This window comes from Cygnus olor, chromosome 4 (assembly GCF_009769625.2).
Source record: "Cygnus olor isolate bCygOlo1 chromosome 4, bCygOlo1.pri.v2, whole genome shotgun sequence".
Classification (NCBI taxonomy): domain Eukaryota; kingdom Metazoa; phylum Chordata; class Aves; order Anseriformes; family Anatidae; genus Cygnus; species Cygnus olor.
In genome coordinates, this window is record NC_049172.1 from 69,039,844 (window position 1) to 69,053,672 (window position 13,829).

General features: G+C 44.2%; 1 protein-coding gene across 2 annotated transcripts; it reads right to left on the reverse strand.

Annotated features, from left to right (window-relative positions):
* Window positions 1–1,314: 1,314 nt before the first annotated feature.
* Window positions 1,315–13,829, reverse strand: LOC121069240 (neuropeptide-like protein C4orf48 homolog). 2 transcript variants are annotated; one of them, XM_040555216.1, is made up of 4 exons: window positions 13,572–13,829; window positions 13,238–13,395; window positions 7,450–7,538; window positions 1,315–3,604 (listed from the first exon to the last, which is right to left on the reverse strand). In XM_040555216.1, exons 1-4 carry the CDS (start codon window positions 13,697–13,699, stop codon window positions 3,539–3,541), a joined length of 441 nt encoding a protein of 146 aa, XP_040411150.1. In that variant the 5' UTR covers window positions 13,700–13,829; the 3' UTR covers window positions 1,315–3,538. The 2 variants fall into 2 exon arrangements, with proteins under 2 accessions (XP_040411150.1, XP_040411149.1); XM_040555215.1 differs by having other exon boundaries at window positions 13,505–13,673.

Below are 13,829 nucleotides of genomic sequence, written 5' to 3' on the forward strand. Positions count from 1 at the left end.
TCTGGAATTCCTGTTAGCCTCCGTCAGCACAGCAAGTGTTTTCTCTCAGCAGGGTGAGAACTGTCTTCTGGTAGCAAACAAACAGAATCACCGGCACCCTGCACAAGTCTCACAGCTGCAGGAAGAGGTCTCCTCTCTGAGCTCCAGCCTGGAGCTGACATGGCTGGTCTTCAGGAAAATACCTACGCAGTTCATGACTATTGCTTAGAAAGTGGGGAATGTTTATTGGATGCTCAGATTCCCCAGGAGTTACCTACAGACCAGTTCTGATAGAAGTATTTGATTTCTAAATATGAGATTTCCATCTGGAGGGAGGATTTCACAGGGCTTTCAGAGTATTTCAGAGAAACATATGGGCAAGGAACACCAGTCCATATACTTGCCACATTCAGCTAATCATACTGTTTACCCTTGATGTCACCTAAAAAGGATCTTCATTACAAGCAGGCTGAATTGTGTTCCTGTTTTTCAGAACAAAATCCAGAGACATGTCTTCACAGAGTTATCCTGAGACTCAGCTCAAAATGACTACCTTAGAAAACACATGGAGTTACACCCAAAGAACATTGTAGCTAAGGTGTGAGAAGTTGTGGAGATGCATTACGAGGATTTATCCAACATCTTGCCTACCCAGAGATAGCATCGTGTTAACATGATTATATTTCTCCTCTTCTAGGGAGAATTTAACTGTATGTCTTTACAGCCTACCATTTTCACTCCACCTTGTGTACAAATGCTCTGTGCCCAAGGCTACCTGCAGCAGCACCGCACCAAAAGAAAAGAAGACACAGCTTGGTTTCAAAAGGTCATGAAAATTGCCTTGGCTTCACAGCAAAATGGTACTTTACATAACACAAAGTGTTATGAAGCAAAGAAGACTTTCTGATTTAAGGCGTACTGCAATTAAATCCTTTGATAAAATACACAGTTTCTTCCAGCAAATGGTGAATCCATGGGGTTCTGAATTTAAGTTAACTTCATGAGCAATAATAAATTAAATCTATCTAGCTCAAATTTTTCTTCATGCTACCATATTAATTACAAGGAGCTTTATCATAACCATCACGTACAGAGTATGGAGTCCTTAGAAAGCTCACAAAAATCATTGCAGTACTTTTAATTTCAAATAAGAGTGAGTTCAATTTTATACTTCATTAAATAGGATTACATTCATAAATTGAGCCCAAATACAAGATTTATTGATTTTTTAATTCAAAATAGCATTTTTGCCTGATTTTTCCACCTTATTAAAGAGCTGATATTTTTTGTTGAGTGCTATCATGTTCCAAATAAGAAACAAAGTACACCAGATAGTGCAATACATCTTGCCTTTTTATTTGTTAGACAAAGAGGAGTACATATAGTCAGTGCCAAAACTTGCAATGTCACTCTGATCCCGTTGGGAGCCAGAGAACATCCACTCATCACTCGTTCCACCTTTTTATCATAATAAGCTGCATATATCAAAAGTTAGCTGTGAGCAAACTTTTTTTCTAAATGAAAACACAGCCAAAGAAAAGTGTTTGCTAATAGGACTTTGCAAGATTCTTTAAGTGACCAGCAGAATAAGCATGTTCAGTAACAACACAAAACCATAGACATGCTGCTGTTCCCAGAAGGTGTGCTGTGCTGGAATTCTGCCTCCTACAAAAAGTCAACTCATGATCAGTGCATTGCTTAAGTTCAAATCTAGGTGGGAGTAAAGCAGCCTAAGGTTGGTGTTTCGCAAAGCAGTTGTGTTATGCCTATCAATTTATCTGTAAAATAAGACACAGCCTATACTGATAACCTCTGTTGGTTCCCATCAGTCAGTTACCAGTGCTGCAGTGGAGTGTAATGCTATGAGAAGCAATGTGTTGCTGTGTCGTGATGTTTCTTTTTTACACAATCTAGGTCCTGATGACCTATAAAGGGTTTTTCTAGAATACTACAAGGGACAAAGTAAATTTCCTACTTGAAATGCAGGTGCAAGGAAGCTTTTCCCTGATGAAAAACACAAGCCTTTCAAACAACTTTGGCAGAGTGTACGGTAATACACTCCTTTGTGTTGCTGAGCGTGACTGCACACAAAATAATAAGTTGGCAGTGGCTCGCAGTTCCCTATGCCTGCAGTGGTGGGATAAAATGGAAGAGAAGAGGTTTGGAAACATTCAGAGGTTACTCGCTACTGTCATAACTTACTGAGCTGCCTGACAGCAAAATATCAGCCACGTATGGGAAGATGGACATTTTAATAAAGGTTGGTAAAATAACTTTGAATTCCACTGTTGTTGATACTGCTTCCATACTCTTGCTTGTATAAAATTTCTAGTCTGTACATAGATGCTCTAGCTGATCTACTGATCTCTACTAATTACACTTTGGGGAGGGTATTTGAAGTCCTATGAAAAATCTTCTATTATCTACAAAAACTTTCCACTGGGGGCATCTTCTGTTCTCCCCACCCTATCCCCCAAAAAAAGGAAAAATGAAAAACAAGGAGAAAGGGACTGCTATTCTCTTTCAAAGAATAACAAGGTGCAATCTTGTCTACTACTACTACTACACCACCTATTTTTTTCTGTCCTCTCTCGTCTCCCACTGATTGCAGCAGGCATATTAATAGTATCAGCACTGTAACCCATCGCTACGGAGTGAAATTCATCCCTGTGTAAAGTCCATGCAAGAGCTATGGACCATTTTGCTGGAGCCTAAATATTTTAAAAATACCGTTTGCAGGAGGCTCCTGGGTGTGCAGGCGTTTGGCAGGCTGTCTGCCAAAACTCTCTGCAGAGGCCAGCGAGAGTGGTTCAGCCCAGTATGTGATTTGCTTAATGAAAGACACTTCTCCAGAAGATTTTGGCAGACACGATCGGTTCAACTGCCAGGCGGTATTCATGTGATTATAAATGTTAGCGATCACATTAGATACTTAATAAATCCCTCCAAAAAGATCACAGCTACTGGGTGGCTTTGAAGAAATTAACGTTGGGATGCAGATTACCGTGCTTGGTGTGCACTGGACTATTGATACAATTGGGAACAAATTCCTTCCCTGGGCTGCCAAGCTGTCAGTGACAGCTATTAATTTCTACATAAAACCATGACTGCTTGTTTGCAAATTTTTAGCTAAGCATCGTTGTGAAGTAGCTTCCTTTTCATGTTGGGGACACATTCTAACAGAAATATATGAAGGAATGTGACTCCACTGAGTTTCACAGATCTGTGGTGATTTACATGGACTGAGGGGTTGGCCTGACAGTCTTAAGGGCAATTTTTGGCTTGAAATAGCAAAAAAGTGAGATGGTGTCCTCGCATAAAACCCATGAGTGAGATGCTGGCACTGTTTTCTTCTTTTGACATTTCAGCAGATGCAATATCACATACAGTACTGATAAAACACATCAAAGCAAAAATGATCTAACTGAGCTGTACCTGTTTGGATAAAAATTGTTTTTCTTGTGGTGTGGCACAACTTGCACTCTGTATCTTCCTGTAATTTATTGAACAGCATTTTAAAAATTAATAAATGTCCATTGGTCGAATCCCAGTGCCCATTTCAGAGTATTGCAGGAAAGCAATCACACAGGCCTCTCTTCTCTGCTCTCAGGAGGAGGGATTCTGTCTGAAAAAAAATATAAATAAAAAATAAAATAAAATGAATATATCACTTTAAAAGAGTATATAATTGATTCGACCTGATCCCTCTGCACAGCTGTAGTCAAGGTGCTGTGCTGAGTGAAAAATCATAGTTATTAATGCTGGTTTCCATACAGAAAAAAAGTGATACAAAATAAGTATATTCAGAACTAAGAGGCATGGAGAGTGTTTTTGTAATCTGAATGTTTTCATTTTCATAGTTAACTTCCAGGGACTAGGCTGTCAAAATTATTAGTGTGTCCTTTAAAAATGCTGAGCAAAAATTCCACTTTCAGCTGCACTGCTCTTAATTCCTTCTCAGTGACTGATGGCTTCCTGTTGACGATGTCTTCAGTACTGTATAATTTAATTGCGCCAGATAGCATGTGCTAAGGAGCCAGTTGTGCTCTCAGTTACACTGCTGCTTCTCCAGAGTAACTCTGGGTTCAATCTAGCTGTCAGTCTAACCTTGTTGTCTGCAACTCACAATCTTTCAGAGCAGACCTAGACCTTAATTTGTGGCTCCTATTTCATCCTGAGTTAGTTTACTGACAGTTGTAAGTATAAGTACAGTGTAAATATAGTATAAGTACGGTGTAAGTATTAAAGACTTATTACCAACTCCATTTGGAGCCATGCCTCCAGAACCCCATCAAAAGCTTAAAAACCATTCCCTATATACATTATTTAAAATTACTTGCTCTTGGTTTTGGAGTGTCTTAGTGGAAAAACATTTCCAAGCTTTTTTTTCCTTTTTTTTTTTTTTTTTAAATCTGTATCCAGGAAAAAAACAATTTCAGATCCTCAAAGATGAGACTTAGATCTTTTATGGGTCCTGGTCTCTCTTTTAGGGGAACAATGGTTGAGTTTCCCAAGTGTCACCATCATTTCAGAAGCTGAGTCTCTTGCAAGACTCAAAATAAAATTGATGGTGCATGCAACTCACTTTAGCAAGTGCAATCGTGACTGAAGAGAAACTTCCTCCTGAGTACGATTTGTGGTTTTCAACCTGTGGTCTGCGGTCCCTTAAGTATTTTGTAGACTAACTTTGAAGAGTTTCTTGAGAAAAAAAATAAAATAAAATCCAGGCTTAAATTCACCATGAATGGGTTTTCCATCTGCACTGGAAAAGAAAAAAGAAAAAAAAAAGAAAAAAAAAAAAGGAAAAAAAATACAAAAGCCTGAAACCTGCTTGTTAACAAAAGATGAAAGAGCTCTGTGAAACATGAGGTCTTCAGTCTGCCAGCGTTCCCCTTGCATGACACCTCCTGACAAATTAAAAATGGCAAAGGCCCAGCTAATGAAGCTGACACCCGCTTCCCATAGGAGTCGCTGGGCACTTCTAAAGAGGCAGGCAGAGGCTGTTTGAGAGCTGCTTTTCCCTCCCCTCCGCAGCCCTCTATCCTTTCCAACCCAAACTTTTGACATCCACCTTTGCTTTAAAGAGGAACTTGTTCACTTTCCTTGTCTGCTTCCACTTATCGGCTTAGTGCAAAGGCAGGCGTTATTAAACACTGCTCCCCGGGCGTACGGAGCAATCCTGGATGAGTGAATGCTCTCATTGTTGGAGCCCGGTAGAAACAGAATCACCTTAACGTCACGCAGGCTTACTGGCTTTCACCATAATGCCAGCAAGCTGTCACTGTTGCCCCAGACCCTGCCTAGGCATCACTCATGCCAATTTACAGGCAGGAAGAGCAGCTCTGGGACCACTCAACTGTGAACTGAAGGACTATGAGAGAGAAGCATCATTTACCAAAATTAATTGTGGCCCTGTTGGCATTGGCTTAGGGAGTCTCGGATAGAACACTCCTCCGTGAGGTTTGCCTTTGGAACAAGAAATTTAAAGACTCGGGAATTGTTAAATGAAGTTATTTTTATATAAAACTTGAGAAGGTAAAGTTGGTCAGCATCAGCCAAGCAGCAGCAGTTCAGTAAGGATATGGAGGCTGTGCCTTTCAGAGAATGGAAAGCCACAATGTGCCACTATTATAGAGCCTTGGCCGCTCCATTTCCCTTTAGAATCTCTGCACCATTTAGTAATTTATATTTAAATATCTCTTCTAGAAAGGTCTTTGGAGTCTCAGTCCAAAGGCAGGAAAAGATGGAAAATAATATACCCTTTCTTTACTAGCAATATTAAACTTACAGTTGTCAAAGGGAGGATGATGCTCTGGATAACTGGTTCTGTTTGTTTTCTTGATGGACTATTCCTGTACCCCTTGTTTGGTTGTACTGACAGCTGTCTGAACCAGAGCTTTGTCATCTCAGGCCTGTCCAGGTCTTTGCAGAATGAGCAGTTTATGAGTTTATGAGCAGCTCTGGGACCATCTTCTCCCTCTACACTTTGCCTAGCCTCTTACCGCACAGCATTGCTTTCTGATGGGTTCTCCTCTCACTACAAACCCCAAATAAAATAGCCAACACAGATGTCAACATAGGTCTGAATATAGAGATATTCAGTCAGTGGGATTAAGGGATTGTGCTGTCTCTGCTGCACTCAGGAAATCTGCCCAGTGCAGCCTCAGCAGTAATTTAGTACCTCCTGGTCAGGCATAGGTACCAAACATGTCAGCTGAACCTAATCCAAGCGGGTGAAACCCCACCATGGACCACAGCAGCCCAGCCCAGCTGCAGGGCTAAAGCCCCTCTATTTGCAGCCTGACACCTAATAGTTATTGAGTATTAGGCTAGTGCATGGGAAACTTTTGCGATGTAACCCACGCTGCACGCAGATCTCTGGCCTAATCAGTTTGCTATTGATAGCTCAAGGAAGCTCCAGTCACTCTGACCTTGTCATGCAGGGCCCTACATGATTGCCCAAGGTCACAAGAAACCAAATGCAAAGCAACGTAATTGCCCTTCAGTGGTATCGTTTGAGACATAATTGATTTACATCTCTTTGGCTGACTCTGCTGTGAATGACAATTGGAGCGGAGAGTGACTTTGAAGGAACAAGGAGCACTTCCCTGCCACCAACAGACGGCACTGGTTGAAGGCACTGAGCAGTCACCCAAAGGAACTGGCAGATGTGGCTCCAGTCTGACTTCTCTTACCAGAAGTTGCTTTGCTGTCATGCTGCCAATGTTCATGGAGCTATTAAGGATGGAGAGGTAGTGCAAGACATACGAAGGGGCTTTATTAGAGGTGAGAGTCCTCCCGCCCCTTGCTAACTTCAGGCAGCATGGAAACCACTTGTGAGTTTTCATTAAGTCCTATTCCAGTGTTTGTGTATAATTAAGAACCAACATAAGTAGGTATTGCTAAAATCAGGGCACTTAACACACCCTCCTATTTTGTTCATTGGGACCTCTGCAGCACAAGACAGGCAGGTGCAGCTGCAAAATGCCCTGTGTGCTGTGATAGCTACCTAAACAAATGAACCTCACCCTTTTTCATGGAGAGCATGAATTCCTTTTTCATACATGAGGAAGGAATATATGTGCTTGCCTTTCCTCTGTGCCAGCCCTGCTTGCTCTCCCATTCATCTACTGCTCCTGCCCAGTGGACAAACATCCACAGCTCAGAAGCAACACTGTGAGATAAAGAATAAATCATCTTTCTCATTCTCCTCCCTTTCATGCATCTTTCCTTCTCTATTTGATGCAGGAACTGTCTGGGGTAATTCTTTAGCCTGTTATGCAAGCAGTTAGACTAGATGATCTTTACTGAAGCTCTCCAGCATGTTTAAAATAATCTGTACTTGGAACAATCCTATTTGCCGAAATGGAAGTGAGTCAGCAGAGATGTCGTGTCTGCTGTATGCAGACAAGCAGACCTGGCCACTCGAAGATAAAGGCTCAGTCAAAGCATTTCTATAGAAACACATACCCGTGTGTCTAGATTATACGCCGTCTTCTTTAAATCCTGCAACGCCCTCTGCATGAACTCAAACGCATGGCAGTCAACACAGGGACGGCCTGGAGAAAGGTATAGAAAAAAGACGTCACTGTCACAGCATGAAATCTGGTGTGTGGCAGTACAAAGAGGGAAGGCTCAGAGACCTTGTAATTCCAGGAGAAAACCCATGTTACCAGGACCCACGCCTGCATTTGAGCAAAGTTAGGGCCGCCTGTGGACAGGGCTCTGTCTGTTGGTGTGCAAGTGCTCACTTGATGAGGGAGGACCAGCAAAAGCACAAGAGCATTTTGCTACGTGGGCTTTTCTGAATGTAGCCCAAGCTTGGTTCTGCAGGGTGTTGTGTGCCTTCAGCCCCCAGCCTCTCTCCTTGAAATGGAAATCCTCTCCTCCTCCTTGTACACGGGTTAGTCCTCCACTGACACGCTGAAAATAGCAGTTTGCAGTGGTTCAAAAATCAGACAAGCAGCTCTGTTTTTACAGGAGCTCTTACAGAACAGCTTGGCAAGGGTCGCTGCCAGCTCTGTATTTGCTTCCTTTCACCTGCTGCTGTATTTTTTCTCTGCCAGGAATGCAAAGCGTCCCACTGGCTCTGCAGCTGATGCCAGTGTGTGTGTGCACAGAGGGGCAGGGCAGGGAGAAGGCAGAGCAGAGGAGGAGGAAGGGATGTGACAACAACCAGCCTGGATCGCTGCTGGACCTGGGCATTTCTACGCTGCCAGAATTCACCCTGCACCGATCTCACACCTTTCAGTTCAGCCACAGAGTTAATGAATTTTAATGGGTTAATGGGTTTTCAGAGGAAGAAAATGCAGACACTGGAGGAGATGCAGGGGGAATGGAAAGAGAGGAAAGTTTTTTACACTGATCCCAGAGTCCGCATAGTGGGGGCAGTGCTAAAATCCTTGTCCCCAGGCAGCCACTCGTGCTGCTCTGACAAAGCAAAGTGAGCGCAAAGGTGATGCTGCAGTAGGTACGGAGCTCCCTGCAGCCAGAGCCTGTTATCAGTACTTTGGTAGTCAAATTGTTTTCACCTCAGAGCACGGAGCAGAGCCCTTAGGAAGAACCTACATCCTCACTGTGCCATCGGCAAATCTGCCACCCGCTCGGTGCTGCGGCCTGCTCCCTCCCATTGCAGTGGGCTGCTCAGAAAGCTCCACCTTGGGGAAGTGCCGCATACCCCGTCACAAAATGTTCTCAAAATCAGAACTTGCAGGAGAAAAAATAAAACTACAGGTCATAAATGAATGTCTCCCGCCCCTGCCAACATGGAGAAAGCATCTTCGAGGAATGCCACGAATTCCATAGTTGAAACTACCTGCAACCACAAAGGCTGTGCGGGATCGTTCACTGGTATTTATAGAGGCCAAGTGTTCCTGTGTGGGCAGGGAGGTACTAGTGGAGCTGCACAACCACGCCAAGTGGTTATTAACACTTCTGCCACCTCTGTGAAAGCAGCTGCCCTGGCATCAGAGCAGCTTCTGAGGGAAAAGGTGGTGCTAAGGAGGACAGCTGCATGAGTGCAGCTGTGTCTGGGCCCGGGTAGCACCCCTGCTAGCAGCTTTGGCAGCGGGACAGCTCATGTCATTCCTCTAACCAGCTGTATCCTGTGTGGGACCAGGAGCTGGACCCGATATCTCAGGATATTCTATGAATTCTGTGATATCCTGGGATGGCAAAATCCAGCTGTTTAACCTGCCCTTTCATTTTGACTTATTTGACAGGACAGCTGTACCTGGGAGGAGGAGGAGGGCAGCTGTGGAGGTGTGAACTCTTCCCCCTACGCAGCCCTGCAGAGCACACATCTGTGCTGAGCTCTGGAGACCAAACTAGGGCAGGGCTGAACTCAAACAAGCATCTTGCACTAGCACAGAGCAACCTGAATGCAGTTCCCCCAGTAAAATAGGGGCAGCAAATCCCCACTACCTGGAAAGTCTACTGCTACAGTCCGATTTTTACCAGCTGAGCTTTTAAACTATCATAGTAGCCAGGCTTTTCCAGTAGACAATAGCAGGTACTTTGATAATATATAAGAATAAACCTCCAGCAATGTTATTCTAGGCTACCAAGAGATTTGGAGACATCCTGAGTCTGGCTAGTGTTTTTACACCTGATAAGCCCTCCAGGGATTTTTCTCACATTAATTTGCTACAGTGCTTCCTGCATCCATGGAAACTTTTGGCATCTACAGCACACTGTGACAATGAGTTCCACAGCTCAACGGTTCATTGTGTGACAAGTATCAGTCTTGTGCGCTCTGAAGTTAACTGGTGTCATTTCCTGCCTCCAATTTTTGCACTGAAAAAGACAGCTATAATATATATTCACCATCTTTGTCCCACTTTTGACTTTGCTGATCTCCATCACTCCCTGCCTCAGTGTCACTTTTCCAGGCTGAAGAGCTGGCCTGGCAAGCTGGCCTATCTAGCCAGACTCAGCCTCTCTTTTTGCTCACAATGTCTTCAATAGGGTAATGTGAACATTTCCCCAAAGTAACAGTTTTTAAGGGTCTGCTTTCACAAGGGGGTTAAACAAACCTAAATATGCGCTGCTGCCACTTGGAGCAACCCCACCATCCTTTCTGTCCTTGGCTGCATGTTCCCACACCTTCCCCTGCTCACAGCAAGCAGTGACCATGCAGTTGCTTGGTCAGCTGGATTGCTGATTTTGTTTTCTCCGCATCAGCTCCGGAATGCACAAGTTCTGGGGCCAGAACAAGGACAAGGGGCCAGGTTCTGGGGAGGAGAAGGGTTACATCAGCTTTAAGCACTCGTGAAACCAAACCTTCACGTCGTAGCAAAGTACAGCAGAGTGCTATTAATTCCTTGCTGACAGCTGGGAACAGGCTATCATTCATAGGGAGACTTAACAGGTTTGTGGATTAACATAATGAGAATTATCAAGAGTCAGCTATAATTCTTTAAATGGATCCTGTCAGCACGAAGACTGTATGTGTCTTTGTGTGTTTGGGGAGAAGTGGGGGAGGAGAGCTTAAAATATGCTTCTTGGCTTCTTCTTGGTGAAAAACTGGAACTGAAAGCACTGTGGAAGTCTAATTTACTTTCCCTCTCATGCACATGGCATTTACTCTTTGTATTTCATGCACCTTGGCTAATGAAACCAGACTGACCAGCTTCTGTTCTTCAAATTCCACGTTTCAGTTTTCGCAGCGGGTGATCTGGGCTGTAAATGCAATGGGAGGTTGGGGAAACTGCTTAATTATTTTTTAGTGGATTGCTCTCAACTTTAGAGAAAAATACTCTGAAAGCATTAGTAACACCATTTCATACTTGAACAGGCTTTGCAAATGCAAAGTGGTGCCTATGAAGTATAAGGACGTGATTAATCACTCCTAATTAGCATTATTTGTAAAAAGTTGGGCCTGGTTCTCTGACTAGCAGAGAGTAAGTGAAGTGAAGAGTAGGAGAAGGCACGCCAGGACAGAGATCAGTGCCATGCAACAGCACGGGACCTCTCTGCAGCACCAAGAGCTCTGACTCGCTCCCGCACATCTCCTGTGGTTCCTGCACCTCCTACACCTGCAGAGATCATTGCTGGCCTCTCACGGTGCCGCAGTGGGAACACACTTCTCCCGCCAAGTGGGAGAGAGAGGCAGCAGAGCTGTTTGTTCCTATAAAAGGCACATTCCCAGTTCCATGTCCCACACCTGGGAAATGAGAAAAGTACCAAGCACCACGCTGGTCTGCCCTGCAGAATGGCACTTAGCATGGTCCATCATCTTATCTCTCTGTCAGGAACCTGTACTAGAGCCCCCTTTTTCTCCCTGGATCACACACAGCTACCAATTTACCTGTGCTGACAGTATGGACTTAAGCACAGCAGTAGCACTGCCCCCAGATTGGGTCAGGGCCCAAGAGAAGCAGCTCCTTGATGAGAAATAGCCAGTGGAGCTGAGATCAAGCAGGAAAAGATTCAGGAATGTCTGTACTGGATCAAATCAAAGGTCTCTCTAGCCCAGTGTCCTGTTTTCCATGAGCTGCACCTCTTGTAGCACATTAGATGTGTCTAGGAGCATTCCCAGGCTTTGAGAGCAGCTCGCACTGATGGGCAAAGGAAGGCAGCTGGAGCACTGAGCAGCTGTGCAGCATTTTCTCCACAACTGGATGATGAGGACCACTGCAAGTACCTTGTTTCTTTAAAACTCTGTCCTTGCAGCAGCACAAAACAATTTACAATTCATGATGAGTCAGGAGCCTTTCTCCTGGCCTGGGCTCAAACACGAATACCGTTCGTGCATTCATAGTGTTGCTACCAGCCTCCAGGATTCAGGACAGAGCAGCATGTCTCTGCAGAAACACTCAGATCTGCCTTTCGTTCCTCACTCTCACATGCAAGAGCAAGACAAGACAAGGAATCCTTCTCAAGGGCTCATCAGAGGACTCAGTAGCCTGGCCAAGGGATATCAAAAAGATCGGATTGGGGTTGGAGACAGTGGCCAAGAGATTTGTTCTACAGATAAAATAGGAGTTTCCACCACACAAGAGGAACAAGGAACCACAATATACTTTTTCTCCAAAAGGTTTTGACTTACCTACACTAACATAGACACACAAAGGGTACATATAATTCATTTTTTAATCACAATAGTCTCTTTGAGAAGACAAAATAGACTACTTGCCACAAAACTTATTAAAGTTAATGAATGTATGCCTGGAAAACATACACACAAAACAGAGATGAGGTCTATTTTAGAACAGACCAACACTTATCACTAATGAAAAGAGAAGAGAATGGAAAAAGGGAAGAATTCAGCATTCAAGACCTAAAGAGGCAGCCATGGGTGTATTTGAAAATGAATAACACAACTACAGGAGAATAAGATGCAGTGACTAAATCAGATCTTGATATAAATATTTGAGCAGTTAGGTAAAAAGATATTTGTGATACACAATGTGCCTAAGAACTAGAGATTGGCTTGTATGCAATTACATTCCTTCTTTTTTTCTTCCAGAGGATAGTTTAAGTTTCCACTGAGCAGCTACTTCAAACTCATTGTCACCAAACAGCCCGAGAACATTGACTCCATCCCCTAGCATCTTAGAACTGTTGCCTCATTTTAGAGCTGAGAAAGTTTAACTGGAGATTTGCACAAAATGACGGAAGTTAATACAGAGCTGTCATCCAAATTCAAGAGCTCCCAGCTCCAAAGTGTGCTCAGGTCAGTCTGTCGTATTTTGGGTTGTGGTTTTTTTGGTCTGCAGAATAGCAGCAGGATTTCAGAAATCTACGTATGTTTTACAAATACACTGTTTGGGACAACTTTACCTGTGTCTATCTGCAGTAATTACAAGAAAGTTGAACTTTTAAATACAAAAAAATAAGCAAAATACAATGCCCTAGCAGAAATAAGAACAAATTTATTTCTAACAATACCCAGATCTGGAAGGATGTTGTGTGTATAGGGGCAAATGTGGAAAAAAAGCTCTCAAAAAAAGCAAAACTAAAAGACCTAACAACCAAAGAGCTTTAAAAAAGCTCAGATGAAAATTAGAGTATGCAGTTACTGTTTTTTTTTTTTTCCTAACTAACTATATTTTTTGCTTGCTTGCTGTTTTGATAAGCACTGTCTTCATGTGCTTTGCTAACAGGTCACAAACTCATCATTACTCCCTCCCTAATCAGGCAGCGCAGGGTACCCCTGGAGCTCACTATATCTGTGTGGCCACAGTGGGCTACGAGGAGGAAACAAAGCAGGACACGGGGCAGCAGGAGGGCATGAGTGCGGCCCGGCGGTACCTACTTTCAGCGGGGATGACACTCCCAGAGTCCTGGCTGGCCCCCACAAGCCTCCCGCTTAGTAGGCCGAGCACCGAGATGAGCGGGATCGCCACCCACATCACGCCGCGGACAGACGGCAACGCCATTGCTCTCGTCAATAATTCAAGCTTTCTTCCCAGCCTGGAACGAGGAGAAAGAGTGAGAATCAGCAGTTTGCTCCCAGCGCGCTCTGCACGGAGAAGTGGGTGAGATGGGATAAGCACGGACCCACATGCACAAGCAAACCCACATGCACACATATGGAAACGACACGCCACGGGCTTGCGATGAACCCCAAGGAGCAGTTTGCCCAGTACCTGAGCTTTCCCTTCGCCTGTGTGCCAGACCCTTGGAGCAGCTGAAGCGAGCAGGCGAGACTCCAGCACCCTCTCTGAGCATGCGTCCCCCTGCATCCCCCCCCTTCCCTGATTGGGGTCATTGCCATGGAGATTTGCCATGGCAACACCGAAAAATTGGAGCTGCCAAGTGGAGGAGAAGATTTAAAGGGACCACAAATCAGGGGATGGCCACTGCTGTGCTCCCCTGCCTCCACCCCTCAAAGGCCACCTCCCTCC